Here is a 27185-nt window from a genome sequence, read left to right on the forward strand (position 1 = left end):
TGGAATATCATGCAGTTGGCCGACTCCAATTCCCATGCAGATCTGAGACGGAGGAAGTGCGGACACGCGGCTGTAGCAATTCCCCCAACGCGGCCTCGAGCAGCTGCACGACCCACTTCCAGATTTCTTTTTCTTTTTTTAACAAAACCAAACTTTTGGGTTTAACCCCACTGGGTCCGGACTTCTGACTGGCGCGGGCAAGAGCAGGGTCTCCCCGGGATCTGGGTCTGGGACTCTGACTGGGCTCCGCAAGCAGAAGCCCAGGTATCAGCTGCGGCAGAAAGGGCTCCTGGGGCTCCCTCGGAAAGGCCTACCCTGCCCTGCCCTGTCGGGGGAGGGGGCTGCGTGGGCAGTGTGGGTACAACTAGTCAACGGTGGTTTCAGGTGAAATGGGGACAGACACTCAGTTCCAAAGGCATGAAGGCCCCGGAGCCGTCTGACGGTATCTTGGGGAGGGCAGGCACTGGGGCGCTGAGGAAGCCCACAGGGGGATATCTCTCCAGATTCCATGTGTGCAGGCAGTGAATCCCCGGACGGGCCTCTAGCACTTTCCTTGAACCACAACACAGGAGGTCAGGGCTTCCTGGGGTGCGGACACCGGAGCTCGAACTCTCAGACGTCCTGTTACACATGCGTGTTGTGAAGTCACACTCGGCTAGTTAGTGAGGCCCGCCCGCATTCCAGGGAGGACCGCAGGCCGCAGGGGAGACCTCGCACCCGGGTTGGCAGCCGTGGGCGGGGCGAGGAGGGGCCGCGCATTCCAGCGGGCGGAGGCGGGTCCCGTGGCCCGGCTGGCTGACCGCGCCTCCCGCCCGGCCGCCAATGCGCCTGCGCCTGCGCGGGGGCGGGGCTGCGTAGAATCAGCTTTTATGGAAAGTTGGTGTCTGTGGCGGGTTCGCGGTCTGTTGCGCAGAGAGGCCGGGACGCGGGAAGTCTGGGCTGCCGTGGGCCGGGAGGCAGGGGACGGGCCGCGCCACGAAGGGCCCCCGACGCCGGCCCCCACTAGGTGTTTGTGCTGTGGCGGCGGCGGAGGGGCCATCTCTGGGACGAAGACGCATTCGGGTGGCGGGGAAGGAGCCTCTCAGGGCAGCGACTTCGGTACCTCCTTGGTGACTTGGAGGGAGGGGCGTGTCCAGAGGAGGACGTCCTTGCTCAAGGTGTAAGGTGACACCGCCGGGGAGGGGAGGGGTGGGGAGGCCCATCCCGCGTGGGAGCAGGGCGGTGCGCTTTTTGGATTCCAAGGCTTCAAAACACAGTCCGACACCTCAGAGGGAGGGGACGCCGACCGCGCCCCAGAGCCCGCCCTGCCTCGGGTTGAGAATTGAGTCCTGCCTCGGGTTGAGAATTGAGTTTTTTGGTTTTGTTTTTATTTTTGAGGTGGGTAGTAAGATAAAAGCCATCACCTTATTTAAATGTTATATGGAATATTAATAGAACTCCCCTTGAGAAAGTTATTTAGTTACAGATCAAAATACGGTTCTGAGGTTGGTTTTGGGTTTATTTTATTTGGAAGCGTGTGGCCGGCCGGTATAGCTGATGAAGTAGAGAAGCCACAAATCAACACAAACTGCAGCTTTTTAAAACAAGCTGAAAAGATAATCCTTCCTAAAATTGCAAAAGGTAAAACCTTTCAGAAAAGAGTTCCCCATACACCACTATCAAAAACCAGGATCTAAAAAAGGACTTAGGGGACTTCCCTGGTGTCGCAGTGGTTAAGAATCTGCCTGCCAATGACACGGGTTCGAGCCCTGGTCTGGGAAGATCCCCCATGCTGCGGAGCAGCTAAGTCTGTGCGCCACAACTACAGAGCCTGTGCTCTAGAGCCCGTGAGGCACAACTGCTGAGCCCATGCACCACAACTACTGAAGCCCATGCGCCTAGAGCCCGTGCTCCGCAGCAAGAGAAGCCACGGCAATAAGAAACTCACACACCGCAACAAAGAGTAGCCCCTGCTCACCGCAACTAGAGGAAGCCGTCGCGCAACAGAGACCCAATGCAGCCAAAAATAAATAAGTTAATTAATTTTTAAAAAAACCTACTTAAAAAAAAGGACTTAGGCTTGATAGGTTTTCTGTTCCAGTGCTGATGCTACCTTTAAAATATTCGAGAGGTCAGACTGAATAGAGGGATCTGCTAAACACCTTTTAAAATATACTTGCAGGGCTTCCCTGGTGGCACAGTGGTTGAGAGTCTGCCTGCCGATGCAGGGGACACGGGTTCGTGCCCCGGTCCGGGAAGATCCCACATGCCTTGGAGCGGCTAGGCCCATGAGCCATGGCCGCTGAGCCTCTGCGTCCGGAGCCTGTGCTCTGCAATGGGAGAGGCCACAACAATGAGAGGCCTGCAAAACTCGGTGTTGTTTCTCATTGTGCTGATTTTGCCTTTCCTCTTAACAGAATTCTTGGGAGAGAAGTTAAAAAAGTAGATGTGCTATAGATGTGCTAACAGCTAGTTAACACAGCTTTAAAATAAAATTCATTCAGACAAATGTAAAATCACTTTATTTGTGCTCAATTTACTGATGCAAATGTCTACTAAAACTAACATTTACAAAACTGGCAGAGCTGAGTTCTAGGGTCTGGATACACAATTAATACCCCAGCGATGCAGGCCCCTCCTCAAGGCATTCCTAGGGAGGTCACAGCTATATTTAGAGTGATACAGAAAGGGCCACAGCTGCAGTTCAGGGCTGCAGATAAGCTTTAAAATATATGAGGCTTCATAGTATTCTGAGCTTACTTGTCAGCTAAATTGTCCAGTGAAAACATTAATTATAACTCTCAGAGCAGGTTCTGCATATTATCTCATCTATACAGCAGTGTCCTAGTGTGCTTCCCCTTCCAGGAAACAAAGTGTCAAAGCGTGAGTATGCCAGACAGGGAGAAAGTTTTCAAATAAGTAACCACTGGTTTGAGGCTCAATTCTTCTTTTTTTCTTTCTTTAAAAGACACTGATTTGGTAATTCAGAGCTCAAATATTTACTCATTACAAGCACAGAATGTGATTAAGAAAATCAATTATATTTTTAAAAACCATCCTTGCATTTCAGCCATTTTGAAGATCTTAGAAGGCTAAAGGGCCGACTGATAAGGACCAGATATCATACTGGTGGGAACAGCTGAGCACCCCTGTTCTCCGCCCATGGATCTTGCAGGGCCAAGGCCACGGCACAGGCTGGTCCTCTACCCAGCCAGCACCAAGGCCCCCATCTGGGGACACTGAAGTGGTGGCATAGGACCTCATTGGAGATTCCACCTCAGGCTAGTCTCCACCTCATGCTGGACCTGAGTGCACACCTGGTCCACCTGGGCCTCACTCTTTGCTGGGACCTCCAGGCCCCAGCACCGCCCCTAGCAGGCCAGTGTGTGCCCTGCACTGTCAGCCCCTCAACGCACCTGCTGAAGCTTCCACCACCACCCAATGTGCTTGCCAAGGTCCGGGTGGCCCTGCAAGGCATGAAGATCTTGTGGAATTTTATACCCCCCCATTAAACTACCATTCAAGAGTGAGGATAAAATGAAAATATTTTCAGAGAAACAAAAATGGAAAGTGTTAGTAACAGACTGTGATTAAAGTATGCACTTCAGGAAAAAGAACGTTCAGAACGAAGATTTGAGAAGAATGGTGAATGAAACAGATGAGGCAAGACCCAGAGAAGTCAGTGAACAAACTGAGTCTGGGTGATCCCATTATTTCAACCTATTAGACAACAAAAAAAGAACCTCCCCATTCCAAGGAGTGACACGAGAACCCTTCTGCATACAACTTATTAAGAAGTGTCCGACTGATTCGGGGACCATATCACTCTCAACAGGCTATTGAAGAGGAAGTTTATGGTAATGGTGACCTAGGTAGTCTAGAACTGCCTGCCAAAGACAAGTGAACTGATGAACAAGATCTAGAAAACATATTCTTCAGAGCACCAGAGAGCTTACAAGATAACAACCCAGAGAAAACAACCCAGGCAGCATCACACGGTAGGAATCCGGAGAAGTGAGTCTGGCAGTTGGGAAAGCTTTTTCCCTAGGGACAAATCCAGGAGAGATGGAAGGCTGTGCTGCATCTCTGAAAGCCTCAATGGCTTAGAGGTGTGGAATTGAGGTTTGTCTGTGGAGATGACCAATGATGACTGCTGCACACACAGTTGCTCCTTCCATAAGGAGGCGAGTCTGTTTCCTTTCCCTTAGAATCTGACTTCCTTTGACTAATAGAATGTGGCATTAAGTGATACTGTGTCAGGTCCAGGTCAATGCCTCAAGAGGACTAGCAGCTCCTCTCTGGTCCTCTTGGGATGCAGTCGCCAGGTAAAGAAGTCAAGACTAGACTACTGGATGGTGGGAGACCATATGAAGAGAAAGAGAGAGCTGACGCCATTCCAGCCTTCCCGGATGAGTGAATACATGCACATTCCCTCCCCAGCTGAGCTGCATAAGTGGCCTCAGCAGAAGAACTGTCCAGCTAAGCCCAGTCAATACTCAGAGTCATAAGAAATAATACATCTTTTAAATTTAAGCCACTGAGTCTCTGGGTTTCTGTTATGCAGCAACAAATAATCAACAGAGTCTGTGGCCCACCGAGATTGGGGCCCCAGGGAAAACACGTGCTACTTTGAGCTGGAATCTTAAAGGGTTGCACCCTAGAAGTGAGGGTTAACTGGAAGTAAATCAACCTTCAGAGAGTCTGGAGCCCAGCTTTAGGAAAATCTTTTGAGGAAATCTCAAGCCCTGAAATTAGATTAAGCCTGAAAATTAGATTAGATTAAGCCCTCTCTTATGGTTAGTGCTCCCAGGCACCCGGAAAAAACAATTAAAACTCTTCTGGAGAAAGAGAACAACCTAAGCTTCAAATTGTTTCAGTGATTTATCCAATATGTAAAAAAGATCATCAGGCCCATATGAGAGATGAAGAAAAAAAAAAAAGGAAGAAAAAAAAAAAACAAGAAACAAAAATATAAGAACAGACCCTAGAGACCCAAGATACTGGTTTAATCAGACACAAACTTTTATTCTGTTCAAAGAAAAAACAAAAAAGCTTGAAAAATTTAGCGGACAACTGAAAACTGTAAAAATCACATAGCATATTTGAAAAAGAATTAAATAGAAAGTCTAGAACTAAAAAATTGAAAAACTTAAATCCCAGTTGACAAGTTAACTGCAGATTAGACACAGCTCAAGAGAAAAATCAGTGACTCTGAGAGATTTCAAAATAAATTATTCAGAATAAATTTTTAAAAAGTAAATAGGAGAGGTAAGAGAGTAGGTGAGGAAGTCTAACATAGGTGTAATTTGAGTCCCCAAAGAAGGCAGATTAGACCACAAAAAAGCATATTAAGAGCTAATGGCTGGGGACTCCCCTGGTGGTGCAGTGGTTAAGAATCCTCCTGCCAATGCAGGGGACACGGGTTCGAGCCCTGGTCTGGGAAGATCCCACATGCCAAGGAGCAACTAAGCCCCTGCGCCACAACTACTGAGCCTGTGCTCTAGAGCCTGTGAGCCACAACTACTGAGCCCACGTGCCACAACTACTGAAGCCTGTGCCTAGAGCCCGTGCGCCACGACAAGAGAAGCCACTGCAATGAGAAGCCCATGCACTGCAACGAAGAGTAACCCCTGCTCGCCACAACTAGAGAAAGCCCGTGCACAGCAATGAAGACCCAACACACGAAAAATAATAAATAAATAAAATAAATAAATTTTTTAAAAAAGAGCTAGTGGTTGAAAATGTTTGAAAATGGGTGAATGACAATATACACAAACAAAACTATGGATTTCAGCAGAATAAATAAAAAGAAACCTATACATAAGATACATCACAATGAAATTACAGAACACCAAAGACAATGAGATCTGAAAGCAGTCAGAGGAGAAAAGTACAGTAGTTAGACTAATAACTAGGTTTTTAACAGTAATATTCAGAAGCCAGTAGGAAGATCTCTTCAGCATATTGAAAGAAAACAATTGCCAACCTAGTTATCTTTCACTGTCTTTCAAAAGTGAGGGCCAAATAAAGACATTTTCAGAAATAAAAAAAGGGATTGGCACTACAAATTCATACTAAAGGAAATTCTAAAGGATGTACTTCAAGCAAAGTGAGAGTGATATAAAAAGGAATAAAGGGCAAAGAATGATCAATGTGTGGTAAAATCTAAATGAAGATTGCTATATAAATGGTAATAATTATACAGTATTTGGGGGTTAAAAACAAGATCGAATTAAAACCACAACAATAATAATAGAAGTTTAAAGGAAGGAATATGAAGTTAATGTTTCTTTTTTTAAAATTGAAGTGTAGTTGATTTACAATGTTGTATTAATTTCTGCTGTATAGCAAAGTGATTCAGTTATACATAGATACACATCTTTTTTCATATTCTTTTCCATTATGGTTTATCACAGGATATTGAATATAGTTCCCTGTGCTGTACAGTAGGACCTTGTTGTTTATCGATTCTATATATAATGGTTTGCATCTGCTAACCCCAAACTCCCAATCCATCCCTTCCCCATCCCCCTTCCCTCTTGGCAACCACAAGTCTGTTCTCTATGTCTGTGAGTCTGTTTCTGTTTCATAGATAAGTTCATTTGTGTCATATTTTAGATTCCATATATAAGTGATATCATATGGTATTTGTCTTTCCCTTTCTGACTTATGAAGTTAATGTTTCTAAAAATCCTTATTTATGGGAAGATAGGAAGGTTTTTAAAAACTATTTATTTATTTATTTATTTATTTGGCTGCATCAGGTCTTAGTTGTGGCACACGGGATCTTCGTTGAGGCACATGGGCTCTTCATTGTGGCATGTGGGCTTCTCTCTAGTTGTGATGCGTGGGCTCCAGAGCATGCAGGCTCAGTAGTTGTGACACACGGGTTCTCTAGTTGTGGCACACAGGCTCCAGAGCACGTGGGCTCAGAAGTTGTGGCATGCAACCTCTCTAGTTGTGGTATGCAGGCTCAGTAGTTGCAGCACATGGGTTCTCTAGTTGTGTCATGCAGGCTCCAGAGCATGTGGGCTCAGTAGTTGCAGCACACAGGCTCTCTAGTTGTGGACTGCAGGCTCTAGACCACATGGGCTTAGTTGCCCTGCAGCATGTGGGATCTTAGTTCCCCCACCAGGGATTGAACCCGTGTCCCCTGCATTGGAAAGCAGATTCTTAACCACTGGACCACCAGGGAAGTCCTCAGAAAGGTTTTGATTAACTTTAAACTTTGATGAGTTAAGTGCGAATATTAAAAACTTTAGTGTAACAAATAGAATATTTAATCAAAACATGAAAAAATAAGAAATATCTACAAGATGACATGAGAGGTGGGAAAAAGAAAATAGAATAGGCAGGACAAATAGAAAGCAGAATATAAGATATTATATTTAGGGAATTCCCTGGCAATCCAGTGGTTAGGGCTCCACGCTTCTGGGGGCATAGGTTCAATCCCTGGTGGGGGAGCTAAGATCCTGCAAGCCATGCGGCCAAAAAAAAAAAAAAAAAAAGATATTATATTTAAACTCAATTATAATTTAATTACATTAACTATAAATAGAATAAATTCTCAATTTATGAAAGATTATCAGATTAGATTTAAAAAATCAAACTACTGCTATTATGGGATACACATTTAAAATGTAAAGATGCATAACGTTTGAGGGCTTCCCTGGTGGCGCAGTGGTTGAGAGTCTACCTGCCGATGCAGGGCACATGGGTTCATGCCCCGGTCCGGGAAGATCCCACATGCCGCGGAGCGGCTAGGCCCGTGAGCCATGGCCGCTGAGCCTGCGCGTCCGGAGCCTGGGCTCCGCAACGGGAGAGGCCACAACAGTGAGAGGCCCGTGTACTGAAAAAAAAAAAAAAAAAAAAGATGCATAACGTTTGAAACAAAGAATAGAAAATTATAGTGGTGCAATAACACCTAGAAGTTTGGTATAGCCATGTCAGTGTTTGACGAATAGGCCTAAACACGGATTTGGAAGGCTAAGGGAAGCAGTCCCCATTTTGTAGCTCACGCAAGTGTTTGCTGACATGCTGACTGACCTGTAGATGTGAGGTTATAGCTGGGCCTCAACCTGCTCCACCTTCCCCTAGATCCTCCTTCAGCTTCTCTGACTCCTGGACCAGGTGTGTGAGTTCAGCTCTGTGACGAAGGACGCAACTCTTCTGCAGGATACCCATATCACCAAGGCCAGAGGCAGCAAGAACTGGCGCGGATTTCATTCTGTCTCCATGGGGTGCCAGCTCCTGCTCAGAAAGTGCTTTTCTTCAAACTTCTCCCTGACATGCGAGCACATAGCTCTTTTCTTGTGGCCATTTAATATCACAACTGGTTGATTATTAGCAACCAAGAAAAACTCAATTCCAGTCTTAGTTTGCTAGGGTTATTATTATTATTTTTTTTAAAGATGATTTCATCTAGAACCAATGATCTCTTTTTTTTTAAAAATTAATTTATTTATTTTTGGCTGTGTTGGGTCTTTGTTGCTGCCTGTGGGCTTTCTTTAGTTGTGGTGAGCGGGGGCTACTCTTTGTTGCGGTGCTCAGGCTTCTCACTGTGGTGGCTTCTCTTGTTGTGGAGCACGGGCTCTAGGTGCACAGGCTCAGTAGTTGTGGCGCATGGGCTTAGTTGCTCTGTGGCATGTGTGATCTTCCCGGACCAGGACTCAAACTCATGTCCCCTGCATTGGCAAACGGATTCTTAACCACTGCACCCCCAGGGAAGTCCCCGCTAGGGTTATTATAACAAAGCACCACAGATTGGGTGGCTTAAACAACAAAAGTTCATTTTCTCACAGTGATGGAAGCTGGAAGTCTGAGACTGAGGTGCTGTCAGGGCTGGTTTCTCCTGAGGCCTCTCTCTGGACCTAAAGATGACTGTCTTCTCCCTGTGTCCTCACATGGTCTTCTCTCTGTGTCTGTGTCCTAATCTCCTCTTTTTATGAGGACACCAGTCATAATGGATTAGGGCCCACCTTAATATCCATATTTTAATATAATTACCTTTTTAAAGACCCTCCCTCCATATACAGTCACGCTTTGAGGAACTAGGAGTTAAAATGTGAACATATAAATTTTGGAATGCAGTTCAGTGCATAACAATTCCTGGAAGGATCTGCTGGATCTCATCCTCCAGCTAAAGTGTATTAAAGCTAGAGCACTGCAGTTGTTCTTTAAGAAACAAAGTTCAGGGCTTCCCTGGTGGCAGAGTGGTTAAGAATCCACCTGCCAACGCAGGGGACACGGGTTCGAGACCTGGTCCAGGAAGATCTCACATGCCGTGGAGCAACTAAGCCCCATGTGCCACAACTTCTGAGCCTGCACACCTAGAGCCCCTGCTCCACAACAAGAGAAGCCACTGCAATGAGAAGCCCGCACACCGCAATGAAGAGTAGCCCCCGCTCACTGCAACTAGAGAAAGCCCACGTGCAGCAACAAAGACCCAGTGCAGCCAAAAATAAAATAAATAAATTAAAAAACAAAAACATTCACTTAAAAGAAACACAGTTCAGCTTAGGATTCGTAAACATCCCAATGTATTTCCAAGGAGAAGAGGCATCTTACCATCAAAAATGACAAAGCACACAGGAAGTGAAACACCATGAGAGCACGCCAGCAGAATCATATAAACTGGATAGAATGGGATTATCAGACACAGAATTATACTTTATATTTTTAAAGAGATGAAATCAACTTCTAGTTACTACCGCACCACTATAATTTTCTACTCTTTGTTTCAAACCTTATGCATCTTTACATTTTAAATGTGTGTCTCATAACAACAGTAGTTTGATTTTAAAAATCTAATCTGATAATCTTTGTTTCATAAATTGAGAATTTATTCCATTTATAGTTAATGTAATTAAATTATAATTGGGTTTAAATATAACATGTTTTTGTTGTTGTTGCTGTTTTTTTTTTTTTTTTTTGGCCACACGTCTTGCAGGATCTTAGTTCCCCCACTGGGGGTTGAACCTGTGCCCCCAGAATTTACTTTATATTTTTCCTTAAATTGGTAAGGAAATGACCGTAAATAATGACCATGGAGATTTGTAAGAGATTCAAGTAGACCTTCTAGAAATGAAAGTTATAAGAATTCAACTAAAATTAAACACTAACTAAATGGCTTAATAACCAGACACAGCAGCAGTATGAATAAAACTGGCATAACTCAGATATCCTTGTCCCTGGAGAAAATCTCAAAGGATCTACAGATAAGTGACAATTAATATGTGACTTTAGTAAAGTTGCTCGTTTATAAAAGTTTGCTTACAGAAAGGATTCTGGGAAGATGGCAGGGTAGGAAGCCCCAAAATCTGTCTTACCACCTAGCCAACAATTGCCCTGGCAGAATCTGTCCGATGTTACTATCTGGGGACTCCATAGTCTACTGAAGGCTTTCAGCATGCAGGCAAAGGCTTGGACAGTAAGTTGCATGTAACTTTAGTCATTTTCACGTCTTAGCACAGCAGATGCCCGTCCTCCAACCTCAGCCCTGTGGGAGCCAGCTGTGCGCACCCTCCATACAGCCTGCAGGGTCAGGGTGGGCCCAAAGGACCCTGTCTACCCAACAGTGGAGACGTGTGCTCCAGCTACTCTTGTGATCACAGGGGTCCAAAGAGGGAGGCAACCTTTGATGTTGCCCCTCCCCCATTATTGCAATCCACCCCCCTCCAGCCAAAGTGACTTCCAGGGGATATAATAGGCCAGTGCCCTTCCTACTTTCGTTTTTCTTTTTCCTCTGTTGGGAGCCGGATATTGGAGACTAGGGCACTCAAAAACAATTACATATACAGTGACAGCCAGAAGATGACTGCACATGCCCAGGACAGATGCAGGCTCAGAAAAGAGCTGAGAAGACCTTAAGTTTACACTTTATGCTGATCCTTGACATAGAGACAACCCTCAAGAGAACAAAAATAACCAAATCCCCCAGGAAACTCTGGGGAAGGGGGAGCATCTGATTTCCAGAGATACCACAATAGATTCAAATGTCCAGTTTTCAACAACAGCAACACAAGGCAAAGAAAGAAAAGTATGGCCCATTCAAAGGAAAAAGAAATCAACGAAACAGTTCCTGGAAAAGATCTGATGGCAGATCTCCTAGACAAAGACTTTAACACAACTATCTTAAATATGCCCAAAGAAATAAGATGTGGAAAAAGTCAAGAAAATGATGTATAAACAAAATGGAAATGTCAAGAGGTAGGAAACCTGAAATGAAACCCAAAAAATTCTGGAGCTAAAAATGTATGATAACTGAAATGAAAAATTTGCCAGAGGGATTCAAAGGCAGATTTAAGTAGGCAAAAGAAAGTCAGTGAGCTGGAAGATAGGGCAATGGAAATTACCAAGTCTGAAAAACAGACAAAAATAGAGGAAAAGTGAACAGAATCTAAGGGATCAGTCAGAAACTATCAAGTGGACCAACATACACATTGTGAGAGTCACAGAATAAGAAAGGGAAAAGCATCAGAGAGAATATTTGAAGAAATAATGACTGAAATCTTCCCAAATATGATGAAACATGTGGATATAAATGTCCAAGAAGCTCAATGAACTCCAAATAAGATGAATGCAGAGAGCCACACCCACATCTGCTATAATCACACGTTGGATAGAAAGACAAAGCATCTTGAAAGCAGCAAGAGAAGTGCCTCGTCACATACAAGGGATCCTCAATAAGATCTAAAGTGGATTTCTTACCAGAAACTTTGGAGGCCAGAAGGCAGTGAGTTAATAGATGCAAAGTGCTAAAACCAAAACCTCTGTCAACCAAGAATCTTCTATCCGGCAAAACTGTCCTTCAGATGTAAGGGAGAAAAGACATTCCAGATAAACGAAAGCTGAGGGAGTTGGTTGCCACTAGACCAGCCCTGCAAGAAATGCTCAAGGAGTCCTGTGGGGTAAAGGGAAAGGACACTGGACAGTAACTTTAAGCCAGGTGGAGAGACAAAGATCTCAGGATATACATGAGCTGTTATAAAAGATATTGATGTCACCCTGGTTTGTAACTCCACGATTTGTTTTCTGTATAATTTAAGACTAATGCATTTAGCTATTAGTTCATGTTTTGGGACACAAAGTGTCTAAAGATATAGTTTTGTGAAAACAGCTAAAAGAGATGGAGCTGTAAAGGTGCAGGGTTTGATACTGAGGTTAAGCTTGTGTAAGTTGAAATTAGTGTTATAACTTTAAAATGTTAAATGTAAGCCACATGGCAACCACCAAGAAAAAGCTATAAGTCTGCATGCCGTAACTAAGAGTCTGCATGCTGCAGCTAAGAGCCCACATGCCGCAATGAAGATCCCATGTGCTGCAACTAAGACCCAGCACAGCCAAAATAAATAAAATTTAAAAAATTTTAATTTTCTTAATTAAAAGGAAATAAGGAATTTGTGTTTCACCATAAAATTCAACTACACACACAAGATGACAGTAATGCAGGAAATGAGGACAAAAAGTTATAAAGCATATAGAAAACAGCAAAATGACAAGAGTCCCTTTTATCAGTAATTACTTTAATCCATTTACATTTAAACTGTCCAGTCAAGAGTATCCATTCTGTCAAACACACATGATCCAACTATGTCTACAAGAGACTCACCTGAGATCTAAAGACACAAACAGATGGAAAGTAAAAAAGGTAGGAAAGATTCTGTGCCAAGAGTAGCCAGAAGAGAGCAGAGTTCGTTATACTAATGTTAGACAAATTAGATTTTAAGTAAAAAAATTGTTACAAGACAAAATAATAAAAGGTTCAATACAGCAAGAAGATATAGTAATAGACGTATATGTACCTAATGGCAGACCAGAGTATTCGAATAAAAAATAGAAAGGGTGAAACAGTTGGCTCCACAATAGTGGGAGACTTCACTACCCCCCTCCCAATAATGGACAGAACATTGTAGCGGTCAATTCCTCTATAAATCAACTACACCTAACAGGCATGTACAGAACGCTCTACTCAACAATAAGATACACATTCTTCAAGGGAACATGGGATGTTTTCTACCATGGACCATATGTTAGGCCACAAATTAAGTCTCCATAGATTTAGAGAGATGCATATCATATAGGATATCTTCTCTGACCACAAGACGATAAGTTAGAGGTCAACAGAAGGAAACTGAAATTCAAAAACTGGAAGCTAAACATAATGTAAACAACCAATGGATCAAGAAGAAATCACAAGGGTAATTAGGAGTTACAGACAAGTGAAAACAAAAAACAACAAACCAAAATGTGTGGGATTCAGAGGAAGCAGCGCTAAGGGGGAATTTATAGCCACGAATGCTTACATTAAGAAAATAAAGGGCTTCCCTGGTGGCGCAGTGGTTGAGAGTCCGCCTGCCGTTGCAGGGGACATGGGTTCGTGCCCCGGTCCGGGAGGATTCCACATGCCGCGGAGCGGCTGGGCCCGTGAGCCATGGCCGCTGAGCCTGCGCGTCCGGAGCCTGTGCTCTGCAATGGGAGAGGCCACAACAGTGAGAGGCCCGCGTACTGCAAAAAAAAAAAAAAAGAAAAAGAAAAAGAAAATAAAGGTCTCAAATCAACCACCTAACTTCACAGCTTAAGCAACTAGAAAAAAGAAAACTAAGCCCAAAGCTAGGAGAAGGAAGGAAATACAGGGCAGAGATAAATGAAACAGAGAATAGAAAAATGAGGGAAAACAGAGTCAATGAAACCAAAAGTTGGTTCTTTGAAAAGATCAAACACCTTGACAAACATTCAGGTAGATGGACCATGAGAGACTCAAATTACTGAAATGAGAGATGAGCGGGGACGCTACTCCTGACCAGCAGAAACAAAGCCTGCGAGAGCTGTAACAGCGATGCAGACAAGTTGTGTAACTTCGATGAAAGGGACACAGGCAGCCAGTCGGACACAAAGCCGTTTGAAATGTTTTATTCCAGTTTCCAAGTGTCACCTGGTAAACCAAGGTTTAGCGGTTAACAAAAGTGCTAGTCACAAACCCATAAAATAGAACACAGCTGAATCCATTTGGTCCACGTAGGCTTAGCTAGTTAACTGTTGTCTCATTGAGCAGTTTACTAACGTTTCTGGACTAAATCCCAGGATGTCACCCATCAGTCGGCTTGTCTGTTTGTGGAAATTGTGGCAGGTGACCCTGGGAAGCCTGTGTCCCAAGTCCAGTCTCTACAGTGTCAGTGGATCAGGGGACTGGCACGGTCATTGGAGGTGAAGTGTTTCCTTCCAGGAGATTCTGACTCTGATGTGTAGTTTGAAGCACATGTCTTTCAGTAAGTGACAGAGAAGTGGAAACCACCTGTTGATGACAGTTAGCCAGAGTCACTAAGTTCTATCACTATCGCAACCCAGGTGTCAGATGGAAGAGATGAGTCTTCTTCTGAGAACAGGATCAGTTAAGCATCTAGCCAATGACTGTCGTGCAAATGGACATTGGAAGTACTTCCAGGTCGTTTTAGTTTATCACACAAAACATGTTTGATTGTCACCACTGACAAGTATTTTAGACCTAGAAACTGCTTTTTAAAAAGTCCATTCAAGACTTATTGTTTCCAAGGGAGAGGGATGGATTGCGAGTTTGGGATTAGCAGATGCAAACTATTATATATAGGATGGATAAATAACAAGGTCCTATGACAAGGTCCTACTGTACAGCACAGGGAACTATATCCAATATCCTGTGATAAACCATAATGGAAAAGAATATGAAAAAGAATGTATATATGTATAGCTGAATCACTTTGCTGTACAGTAGAAATGAACACATTGTGAATCAGCTATACCTCTCTCTCTCTCTCTCTCTCTCTCTCTCTATATATATATATACATATATATATAATTTTTTTTGACTTAACTGTGCTAGTATTTTTACTGGGATCAGGATGCAATGTTGAGTGTTTAGGGCTAAGCATATGACATTCTGTACATTTTGAGTGGTCTGCCCCAATCTTGTTTTTCCGTAAGTATGTTATTTTTACTGAGCAATTTTGCAGAAGGTAACTTTTTTTTTTTTTTTCAGTACACGGGCCTCTCACTGCTGTGGCCTCTCCCGTTGCGGAGCACAGGCTCCGGACGCGCAGGCTCAGCGGCCATAGCTCACAGGCCCAGCCGCTGCGCGGCACGTGGGATCTTCCCGGACCGGGGCACGAACCCGTGTCCCCTGCATCGGCAGGCGGACTCTCAACCACTGCGCCACCAGGGAAGCCCCCGAAGGTAACTTTTTAAGACGCATAAATGTCGTTAGAGTAGAAGTGCCTGCACACTGTACGGTATACTAAGCTATACCTGGGGGCAGGGTGTGACAGATGCCACAAAAGACGGTCCTAGGGTACAGGGACATGGACAGTATGTTTTTTCCTGTACAATTACTTCTCCAGGATACGCCACTAAGCTGCTTCACAGGAGGGGAAGTGCTCCCCCTGGAGGAACTTACAGTCTGGGGGCCAGTTCCTTCTCCACTCCAGGCGGCGTTTCTAGCACACGATACTCGCGCTGGTTGAGATTAGGCCCTGGCTACATATAAATAGAATGGTGTCTGCTTTCACTTCCGAGATTACATTTTACAGAAGAAAGCAAAGCGTCACCTGGTCCTTTGCAGCTGGGACCGGTTTTGCCTGTGGAGCCATCCCCGTTCCCAACCTCTCTCCTCTCAAGTTCAGTGGATACACAATAAAATATACTTCTAAAAAATAAGTTAAGGGGCTTCCCTGGTGGCGCAGTGGTTGAGAGTCCGCCTGCCGATGCAGGGGACGCGGGTTCGTGCCCCGGTCCGGGAAGATCCCACATGCCGCGGAGCGGCTGGGCCCTGAGCCATGGCCGCTGAGCCTGCGCGTCCGGAGCCTGTGCTCCGCAACGGGAGAGGCCACAGCAGTGAGAGGCCCGCGTACCGCAGAAAAAAAAAAAGAGAGAGATGGTAGCCCTCAGAGTGACTGTCCCTTGAGAAGACCAACCACTCACTTGGCCAGTTTATTACATCAGACCTCCTCCAACAAGGAGAGGAAGAAATTCTTCCTCAACAGAATCAATACCTACCCTGGATATAGATTTTTTTTTCTATGCCCAGAGCTCCTCTGCCAGCTCTGCTCTCCAAAGGCCTACCTGCTGCCTGATGGATCTTGCATACATCACTTCAGAGCGAGGGCCACATGGTACAGCAAAAGAGGTGCGGCAATGGGTCAGGACTGCAGGACCTTCTGTCCCTAATAGAGGCCATATCACCCCGAAGCAGCTGGCCAGATAGAAGATTGGAATTACCTTCAGCTGCTAAGACATCAGATTGGGGACCTCATCCTACAGGGTTGAGGGTCTGTCCACCAGGGTGTAGAGTAAGAATGGAACCAATGGCCCACATATGATACTACATCCAAATAGCTAGAAGACGCCGGCGGAAGTGGGAGTGACCACTCTTCTCATCACTCCCGGAAACCCATGTGAAGGATTTGTGCTTCCTGTCCCTGAAGCAGTAGCTTCCACTACATTATTATCCAGGGGATGAATTCTTCCTCCGGGTACAGTAAGGGTTCCACTGAACCTGAAGCTATGACTACCATCTGGTCACTCTGAGCTCTGTATTCTGATGGACCAGCAAAGAAAGGAGTTACTGTCTTGGTGGGGGTAATTGACCCTGGTTATCATGAGAAGCCACGGTGCTGCTGTACAATGAAGACAGAGAGGAGCACGTCTGGAACTCAGGGGATTCTCTGGGGCATCTCTGGGTGCTTATATCCTAAGTGAAAATGGTGAATGGCCTATTGCAGCAACCGTATTTTGACCAAAGCAAGGCAACTAAAGTCTCAGACTCCTTAAGTCTGAAAGTCTTGGTCACCCTACCAAGCAAGCAACCTAAGCCAATTTAAATGATTGTTGAAGGCGAGGAAAATCTCGCGTGAGTGGTGGAGAAAGAAGATGGATATCAATTGCCCTCTTCAGTCCAGGTGCATCGGCAACTCTAGCTTCTCCCCCTAATTTTTGTGCATTTAGCCTTTTGTGGATATTGAAAGAAACTGAAAAATTGGACTTAAGTTTGGCATGAGAGGGTCTGAGAGGCGCAAGAGGCTGACGGTGGCTGACACCCCTGATGTCCCATGTTACACATCATCAGCCCACTCTGTCCTCAGCCACAAGCGTAACGGGCAGTTCCATGTAAGCTCAGGTTGACGGCATCCCAAGCCAGTGGGCACCGTGCAACCTTTCTACTTCCTACGGCAAGGCTGCAGTCGTTGTTTTTAAAGACCACAAATTCTTTGATGCTCATCCCATCAAGAGGTAGAGTCTCTCTGCTTCTTGATTTCGGGCTTGGACACGTGACTTGCTTTGGCCAGGGCGATATTAGCCAGCATACCATGAACAGAGACTGGCAAAGTGCTTGCTCTTTGTGACTCGCCTTTTCAATAATTCTTTGACCTACGCAGTCCAGGCCAATATGGTAGGAAGAGTCAAGTAAAATTACCACCATCAAAGACCCAAAAGATGTGTGGATGGTGGTCCCTCCAAAATATTCATTTGATTCATCTGTCTGGCATCTACATACCACATAACCGAGATGGATCATGGCAGATGGTGGTGGACTAATGTGAACTTAAACAGGTTAAACAGGTAGTAATTCTAATTATAGCTGATGTGCTGGATATGATATTTTTTTACTGGAGCAGATCAATCAACCCTCTGGAATAGATATACGGTCACTGATTTAGTGAGTGGTTTAGTCTCAACACCTATGAAGACAGAGGAGCAGAAGCAATTCAGCACGATGTGGTAAGGTCATCAATACACCTCAGCTCCACGTTAAATCTGCTGCCCTCTGTTCCATCACGGGCAGGAGAGACCTTGATCATCTTGATCTTTTGCATGACGTCATGCTAGTTCACTATACTGACGACACCATATGCTAATGGGATCTGTTAAGCAGGAAGAGGCAAGTACTTTGGACATGCTGGTGGGTCTCATATATGCCAGATAATGGGAGATTAAAGACAATTCGGCGGACTGGCACATCAGTGAAATGTTTACAGGTCCAATGGTCTGAGCATGCCGAGACATCTTCTCTGAGGGAAGGGAAGATTGCTCCCTTTTGCATCTCCTACCACTAAAAAGGAGGTACAGCTATGTAAAGGGGCTCTTTGTATTTTAGAGGCAACAGATACTGCACCCACTTATTGAGTGATCCAGAGACTTCCAGCTTTGAATAGGACCCAGAGCAAAAGTGGGCTTTGTGGTGCGTTCGGGATGCTTTTCGAGCCACAAGATCCAGCACGTCTGATGGAAATACAAGTGTCAGGATTGGATTGGAATGCTGTTTGGACTCTCTGGCGCGCCCTGATAAAAGAGTTGCCGCAAAGCCCTCCAGAATGTGGGGCAGGTCCACACTCTCCCCAGCACTCAGGAAACAGCTCCTGGGAGCTGTCAGCCCTGGTAGACATACAGCAGAGGGTCATGGCTACAAGTGACTATGCAGAAGAGCTTCCCGTCATGAGCTGTTATCTGACCCACTGAGTCATAGGAGAGTCAGTCACAGGGCAGGCATGCCCAGGAGCCATCTGGCATGTAACGGTAGTGGCACTTTTGAATCAGGCTCAAGCCAGTGCAGAAGACAGGAGTAAATTCCAACGGATCCACCACCTCTTCTCTCTCAAGCCCCACCCACAGCCCCTGGGGAGTTCCTGATAACCAGCTGGTGGTAAAATGACGGGCTTGGGCCAGTGACCCACTCGTGGAATTTGTGCTTCTTGTCCCTAAAACTCTGTCAAGTTAGAGTTCCCAGGGATCTCTCCCAGGAGAGAACACTGAAACCGGGGACACGGCAGGTTTTGCTAATTACCACTTGGCTACTCGTTATTACTGGTAAAGTTTCCACAAATCGTCATTGACCCTGCATGCCAGTGGGCCAAGGACAAAACGGTACCAGATCCTATCACCACGAGAAGCTCCTACACGATGGGGACACAGGGAAGAGATTGTCGGGAGCTTGGGGATTCCCTGGGACAGCTCATCTTAAGGCTTCCAAGAGACAGCTGCTGGCCATCACCTTGAGAGGGGGTCTGTGACTGATTGGAATGACACCATCTTGTTTTCATTGAAAAAGGGGAAAAAGTGAGCCCCCGCATTATAACATGCAAGGAAAATAATAGATCCAGGGCGGCAAGGGGAAGACAGTAATGGACACAAATGTTACGCGTCCCCCAGGTCCCCTCAGTGCTGCCCACCTCCTGAACCTCCCTGTGGCTTGTTCCTCCCCAGCTGTTTCTACTCCCAACTGACTCAGCACCCAGGTTGTCCTGGCACCTGGGACAGAATAGCCCTGTGTTCTGCGGACGCTGGACGCCTCTCCTTGGTTGCCACGACATTATCCGACCTGCTTTACACACATCTGCAATGCTGGTGTTCCCTTCCCTCCTCTGGATGAAGCCCCACATCCCAAGCTGCAGGATCTGCACCCTGACTGCCCACTGAAGGGCCAAATGAGGTAACGTAGAAGGGTGAGAAAGTGACCTCCTCGTAGGGCAAACTTCGGCCAATGGAAAACTGAAGGCATCTAGGCAGACACATTTCCTCCCCTCTTCCGTCTCAGGAAGTGCTGAGGAAATTCCCCCTCCCAGTCTATCCAAAGAAGTCCCACGGGCCAAGCGAACTCACCTGCCAAGCATCTGCTCGCCCCTTTGGGCTCGCTGTGAAATGGTACCAGCGTGGCGATGCATCACTTCACGCTGGGCCGCACTCTGCTAGCCTTTCTCTGTCTCCCCTCCTTGCTCCCTGGTTTGCGTCTCCCCTGAAAAAGCATCGTGCCAACTTCATCTTGCCTCAGGCTGTTTTCTAGAAAACCCAGGCTAAGCCGTACTTCACGTATTTACTTTCATTTTGAAATTTTTATTGGATAAAATATTTAAAGCTGTGGTCTTTTCTTTCTGTCATTGTTTCCCCACTCAGGGAGTCAGAACAAGGAGTAACCCAGGCGGCCGGCAAAGGGCCTGAGAAGGGATGTGGTCGGGAGCGGTCCATCCCGAGTTGCCACCACGAGGGGGCGCAGCCAGCTCGGTGGAAGAGAAGCAGCGCGTCTGCCCAGAGCTTCCAGATCAGGGCATCAGGCCGGAGTCTGCAATCCCCAGAGAACCTCCTGCAAAGCCGAGATGGGCTGGTGTCCTCTCCCCGAGGGAACCCTGCTCTCCAAAGGTTCCTCTGCACGAGGGGGTTCCCAACACCCCCCTCCCTTTCCTTCCAGTCCTGGTTCCCGTTGATTGACGTACAGCGTCCAGGTCAGTCCCCGGGGCCACTCCCTGGCTGGGGCCCCCCACCCGGGAGTTGCCCTGCCCCAAGGCTGGCCCACCTTTTCAGGGGTGTCATTGGGATCATTGGCCTTTGGAGGACCCAGGGCTGCCATCTGCCCCTGGGCAGCATATGGGACACAGGAAAGGCTGGACAGCACGGACCTTGTGCCCTGATCCCCAGGGCCAGGGATCTGAGGGGTGCGTCATGGGAACAGAGTGGGCGTAGGGCTGACAGATGTCATTGTGGTGATCTGGAAGGGGGACTCAGAGTAACGATGCCCGGGGACTTATAGGCTGTTGCCACTGGCCAGCGGGGAGAGTGCTGGATCGTCAGTTCCCTCCTAAGCCTCGTGGGGAAGGCACAGGGAGGAAACAACCAAAGGGGGGCCCAGCCGAGCTCCCCCCTGGTGTCCACTCTTCACGGTGTCCCCGTGGGTGACCCAGCCTGTTCTTTGTCCCCTGCCCACTGACTCCCCTCCTCTCAGTGCAAAGGGGAGGGGCTGGCCCCCACCATGCAGCCCCCTCTCTCTGGGGACACCTCTCTCAGTCCGCCTGGCTTCTCTCCTTCCAGCTCAGAGTGCCCTGTGTCCTTGGGAATCCCAACACTGCTTCCTCTTTAAGTCTATCTAGAAGTTCACTAGCCAGCTCAGCCCTTGCTAAACAATTCTGAAACAGTCCTTGGATCTCCTTGGAAAAAACAAGAGTTCCCCTTCCTCTCCTGGCCTCCCAGATTTCACCTATTGATAACGTAGTACAGACTGGGATGCTGACTGCACTCAGGGGAAAGACTTGGCAGGCAGAGGCAGCCGGCAGAACTGCCCCCTTCCCCCCATAGGGCTGGGGCGAGCTGAGGCAGGGCCCCTCCCAGCTAAAGTGGGACTCGTGTGCCCCTGCTCAGGCTGGGGAAGGACCCAAGGGCTCCTGCACAGAGTGGGCCGGGGTCTCTAGCTCACAGGGAGCAGAGTGAAGGTCAGGGCAACTGGGGGGCATGGAGTGTTGACAGGGCTTATCCTGCGAGACAGCTCCTGACCTCCAGGTTCTGGACTTTGCCCACCCAGCCCTGAGAAACAGCCGCCCTCTGGGTCCAGGAGCGCCTCTGCTGACCGAGCTTGACCCAGCTCTCCTTTCACCCTGTGACCCCAATGACAGCTTCCTGGGCAAAGACCCCCTAGCCCACCAGGTACTTGGCAGCCCTCAGCATGGGTTCCTCCTTCAGGGGGTGGCTCTGCCCCAAACCAAGACAAGGTGCTCTTAACTGCCCACCACAGGGCCCAGACCAGGCAGCGAGGGTGACAAAACTTTACTACCTGTCCTGGGGACCCCAAACTGGGTCCCCTCCACCACTCCTGGCTACACTTCAGGAAGCTGCAGCCCTGGGGTCTTGGCCAAGCTCTAGGTGGGCCCTGGCCCTCCAGGACGGGACGATGTTGCCCTCCTTCCCCCCAGCCTAGGCCTAAGCCTCCCAGCCCCTCAGTCCTCCACCTGGATCAACTCTTTACGGAATAACTGGCAGAAGGATTGGCCAGTCCCTTTGGGAGGAGCCCGGCCGCAACTCAGGCCCCATCACTTAATATACCAGTGTGACGGGTCTCGTTTTGAAGTAAAACCCTAGGCATCCTTTGCTCTATTATATAGACTTAAAAAAAGAAAAAACAAAACAAAACGATTTTCTAGTTTCAAAAGTACTTCACTGTAGAAAATGTCCAAACTAAATAAAATATCAAATAAGAAATTTAAAATTATTCATAATTCCAACAGACTCAAGCACTACAGACATGGGTACGTGTTAAATAAACTCCTTTCTACACCATGTTTGTACAAAATACCATTTTGTTTTAAAAAATCTGAACAGGGAGTTCCCTGGTGACGCAAGACTCTGCGCTCCCAATGCAGGGGGCCTGGATTCGATCCCTGGTCAGGGAACTAGATCCCACATGCATGCCGCAACTAAGAGTTTGCCTGCCACAACTAAGGAGCCCGCCTGCCGCATCTAAGACCTGGCGCAACCAAATAAATAAATACATAAATAATATTTTAAAAAAATAATAATTATAAAAAATCTGAACAAAGAAAAGTCACCCACCATCCCATAGATTTTATTTATTTATTTTTATTTATTTATTTTTTTGCAGTATGCAGACCTCTCACTGTTGTGGCCTCTCCCGTTGCGGAGCACAGGCTCCGGACGCGCAGGCTCAGTGGCCATGGCTCACGGGCCCAGCCGCTCCGCAGCATGTGGGATCTTCCCGGACCGGGGCACGAACCCGTGTCCCCTGCATCGGCAGGCGGACTCTCAAACACTGCGCCACCAGGGAAGCCCCATCCCATAGATTTTAAAGGACTATGTGAAGGACAGAATGGACGGGACCCCTCCACCCTCAGCCTGTCTGTTCCTCTCTCCCCTCCCCAGGCGTGCAAACACATCTATATTCACGCAGAGACCCTGCCATAGATACTCTCTGCAAGTTTGCGTTTTTCACTTAATGTCACGTCACGGACATTTTCTCCAGTGAGTGAAAGTGGGCCTGGCTCATTTTGCGGCATGCGGGATCGTAGTTCCCTGACCAGGGATCAAATCCAGACCCCCAGCAGTTGAAGCTCAGAGCCCTAAGCACTGGACGGCTCGTTTTTTGAAATGACCACATTGTCATGTAGTGTAATTATTTCCTCTTTCCCTCTTGCTGGATATTTTGGGATTTTCCAGTTTCTTCTACAGCAAGAATCCTAGTATACATAACAACACATGTCCATTTATTTCGGATGCATACATTCCCTAGAAGTAAGATTGTTACCTCAGAGATCTTGTTTAAGGTGAGATAAGACTCTTCATCTCTTTTTTAAGATAAGAAATCTAGCAGAGGACTTCCCTGGTGACACAGTGGTTAAGAATCCACCTGCCAGTGCAGGGGACACGGGGTCGACCCTGGTCCGGGAAGATCCCACATGCCATGGAGCAACTAAGCCCGTGCGCCCCAACTACTGAGCCTGCGCTCTAGAGCCCGCGAACCACAACTACTGATCCCACGTGCCACAACTACTGAAGCCTGAACGCTTAGGGCCTGTGCTCTGCAACAAGAGAAGCCACCGCAATGAGAAACCCGTGCACCACAACGAAGAGTAGCCCTCATTCGCCACAATTAGAGAAAAGCCCGAGCACAGCAACGAAGACCCAACGCAGCCAAAAATAAATAAATGTATAAAATAAAAAAGAGAAATCTAGCAGAGAGGCAAACTGTCTACTGTTTGTCCGAGAAACCTCTTAGGTACTTATACTGTTTAGGAATCCAGAAATGTGATTACACATGGTTACCAAGTAAGACCAGTAAGCAGAGTTCAGGTTTCTACTGGAAGTTGTTCTCATGAGTCATGGCAACAAATTCTAAAATCTTAGAAAAACGTTTTAAGACCCTTCTGTTTAAATAACAGATGCATTGTAACAGAAATGAGAAGTTGGTAACAGTATAAATGTTCAGACAAGTCCCAGTTTTGTACCAGAAGACAAGATTTGTACAGAGTAAGTGGTCTGAGTTCAACACCTTATCAAATCAAATTCTTCCATCAAGTTTTATAATTCAGAATGATATCTTTCCCTCCATGATTTCAGGGGAAAGGAGACATCTTTAACTATCGGCTTCATTTTGTTAACTATGTAGTCTTTCGTTTTTAAGGCCAGGTTCTGGAAGTTCATTAGCTGGCCTTAGAAGCAAAAAACAGATGTGTGGAGCTCCATTTTACTGAGCCAAAAAGAGAAATAAATGAATAGGATCTTAATTAATAACAGCTGAATAAGGAGCACATATAATTTCTCTTCAGCAAAGAATAGAAACGCTTTTTAATGGATACTGCAATAATTAATTCCAAAAAGACTTAGGCCAATTCATTCTTCTACCAACAGGGAGCCAGTTTCCTCACAATTTTGCCAGAACTGGAGGCAATTAACTTGTTTATTTTCGGACAATCTGATAGGACACACACACACACACACACACAATTAGCATGTTTTCATGCTTTAAAAAAAGGGCTGGGGACTTCCCTGGTGGTCCAGTGGTTAAGACTGTACTTCCAGTACTACCACTGCAGGGGGTGTGGTCAGGGAACTAAGGTCCCATGTGCCACGTGGCACGGCCAAAAATTAAAAAAAAAATTTTTAAGGGCTTTATTAAAATGTAATTGACATGTAATAAACTGCACATATTTAAAGTATCCAGTTTAGTAAATTTTCATATGTATAGATACTCATGAAACTATCACAGCGATCACGATTAAAACATCCATCATCACCCAAAGTTTCTCACGCCCTTTGTAAGCCCTCTCCTCGCCCTCGCTGCTCACCACCCCCCAGGCAGGGACAGACCCGCTTTCCTAGTTAGATCAGCTCCCATTTTCCAGTGGCGAGGCTGATGGCCACTAGCCCTCCTGCTCGCTGCTTTTGCAGTGTAATTGTCACACCCCCTGTGGAGGGCCATTTGACAAAATCGGTCAAGGTGACAAATGCACAAACTGAACCAGCCATCCTGCTTCTAGGAATGAATCTTATCAACATCCATGCAAAACGACGCAAGGACCAGCTAGACACTTCCATTGTAGTAGCAACATGTTGGAAACCCCCTAAATGTCCATCCGCAGACACCGGGGAAATAGTTGCAGTGCACCCAGACAGTGGAGCACTATGCGGCCATAACGAAGAATGAGGACGTTCTCTTGGTTCTGATACAGTAATTACCCCCAGATACGATGTTAAGGGGAAGTGTGTGTGCAGAGCATTGGGTGGTGTGCATGCCTCTTCACTCTTTGGGGACCATCAGGAGAGCCATGACCCTGACCTTTGCCCCTCTTGCCCTTCCCCACCCCTCACCGCAGGAGAGGGAGGAAGCATTTACCCGGCTGGCTGGCAGTTGGGTGGTGTTATTAAGGCTGTCTCTGTCTTTTATTTGTTACACTTGTCCCACTTGGTCTCCTTCTGTCTCCAAGGGGGAGATCTGCCCGGGGAAGCACAGCTGCTCACATCCAAGGGGGTCTGTGTGTCCAGCAGTGGTGCTCAGTGTTGGACAGCCCAGAGCCTGAAGTGAAAGCCACATTCTCCATGTAAGCTTTTTCAGTAATGCCCAGGATACTTTGATCTTCACCTGCCTGCCAAGTCAGATTGTGCACAGGTAGGTCATTTACTGCATCCCTAACAATGAGATTGTATGCCAACAGTTTATACACGTGCCATACATGCATTCTACAAGGTATCTGTGTATTTTGTGTGTGTGGTAAAATACACATAACATAAAACTTACCATCCTAACTATTTTAAAGTTACAGTGGTATTAAATGCATATGTTCTCATCAGCGTGCAGACATCACCACCATCCATCCCCGTAATGCTTTTCATCCTGTAAAACTGAAACTTCATAACTACAAATAATAACTCCCCGTTCCCTCCCCCCGCCAGCCCCCTGCAGCCACCATTACACTTTCTGTCTTTATGATTTTGAATACACTAAGTGCTTCCTCTACGTTTGTCTTTTTGTGACTGGCTTGTTTCATTTAGCGTGATGTCCTCAAGGTTCATCCATGTTGTAGTACGTGTCAGAATTGCCTTCCTTTTTAAGACTGAATAATTAATCCCATTTTAGTTCAATGGAACTCCATTTAATTCTATTTTAATTGCATTGTATGGATATACCACATTGTACTTATCCATTCATCCATCCATGGACACTTGGGTTGCTTCCATGTTCTAGCTATTGTGCATAATGCTGCTATGAACATGGGTGTACAGATATCTCTTTGAGTTCCTCCTTTCACTTTTGAGTATATACCCAGAAGTAGAATAAAGAATCATAGGGTATTCTTTTTAAAATTTTTTGAGGACCACCATATGTTTTCTCCAGCAGCTGTACTATTAGGTTGGTCAAAAAGTTCATTCTGGTTTTTCCATAAGATGGTACAGAAAACCCAAATGATCTTTTTGGCCAATCCAATATTTTTCACATTCCCACCAACAGTGCACAAGGGTTCCAATTTCTCTACATCCTCACCATCACTTGCTGTTTTCTGGTTTTTTGATAGTAGCCACCCTAATGGGTATGAGGCTGGTATCTCATTGTAGTTCTGATTTGCCTTATCACTAATGATTAGTGATATTGAGCATCTTTTCATGTGCTTGTTTATATATCTTCTTTGGAGAAATGTCTGTTCAAGCCTTGCCCATTTTTGAACTAGATAGTGTGGGTTTTTTTTTTTAAATTACTATTATTTTTGAGGTTTAGAAGTTCCTTACGTATTCTGGATATTAATCTCTTATCAGATATATGGTTTGCAAATATTTTCTCCCATTCTGTGGGTGGCATTTTTACTCTGTGGATAGTGTCTTTTGATGAACAAACTTTAAAATTCTAATGAAGTCTAACTTGTCTATTTTTAATTTTATTACCTATGCCTTTGGTGATATGCCAAGAAATCATTGCCAAATCCAATACTGTGAAGGTTTTGACCTGTGTTTTCTTCGAAGAGTTTTATAGTCTTTGGTCTATCATTTGGGTTCTTGATCCGTTTTTAGTTAATTTTTGTAAATGGTGTTAGGAAAGGGTACAATTTCATTCTTTTGCATGTGGGTATCCAGTTTTCTGAGCACCATTTGTTGAAAAGACTGTCCTTTCCTTATTGAATGGTCTTGGCACCCTTGTCAAAAATCATTTGACCAGGGACTTCCCAGGTGGCGCAGTAGTTGAGAGTCCGCCTGCCGATGCAGGGGACACGGGTTCGTGCCCCGGTCCGGGAAGATCCCACATGCCGCAGAGCGGCTGGGCCCGTGAGCCATGGCCGCTGAGTCTGCGCATCCGGAGCCTGTGCTCCGCAACGGGAGAGGCCACAACAGTGAGAGGCCCGCGTACCGCAAAAAAAAAAAAAAAAAAAAAAAATTCATTTGACCGTGTATGTGAGGGCTTATGTCTGGGCTCTCCA

The 27185-nt window shown here is 46.1% G+C and overlaps 1 protein-coding gene across 8 annotated transcripts; it reads left to right on the top strand.

Annotated features, from left to right (window-relative positions):
* Positions 1–855: 855 nt before the first annotated feature.
* On the top strand, positions 856–26971 carry LOC137216104 (uncharacterized). 8 transcript variants are annotated; one of them, XR_010939703.1, is made up of 4 exons: positions 9901–15186; positions 19210–19435; positions 19897–20222; positions 25206–26971. XR_010939703.1 is itself a non-coding variant. In XM_067721980.1 (2 exons), exons 1-2 carry the CDS (start codon positions 870–872, stop codon positions 20525–20527), a joined length of 921 nt encoding a protein of 306 aa, XP_067578081.1. In that variant the 5' UTR covers positions 856–869; the 3' UTR covers positions 20528–25187. The 8 variants fall into 8 exon arrangements, 1 of the variants encoding a protein (XP_067578081.1); XR_010939649.1 differs by lacking the exon at positions 25206–26971 and adding an exon at positions 21293–25187; XR_010939631.1 differs by lacking the exon at positions 25206–26971 and adding an exon at positions 23077–25187.
* Positions 26972–27185: the final 214 nt, after the last annotated feature.

The sequence above is a fragment of the Pseudorca crassidens genome, chromosome 1 (assembly GCF_039906515.1).
Source record: "Pseudorca crassidens isolate mPseCra1 chromosome 1, mPseCra1.hap1, whole genome shotgun sequence".
NCBI lineage: Eukaryota > Metazoa > Chordata > Mammalia > Artiodactyla > Delphinidae > Pseudorca > Pseudorca crassidens.

Excerpts from the sequence above, each read along its gene's own strand:
- LOC137216104 (XM_067721980.1), top strand. The coding sequence starts at position 870 with ATGGAAAGTTGGTGTCTGTGGCGGGTTCGCGGTCTGTTGCGCAGAGAG. Across the intron at positions 1,160-19,896 it reads AGGACGTCCTTGCTCAAGGT|GGAGTCAGAACAAGGAGTAA; the intron begins GTAAGGTGACAC and ends TTCCCCACTCAG.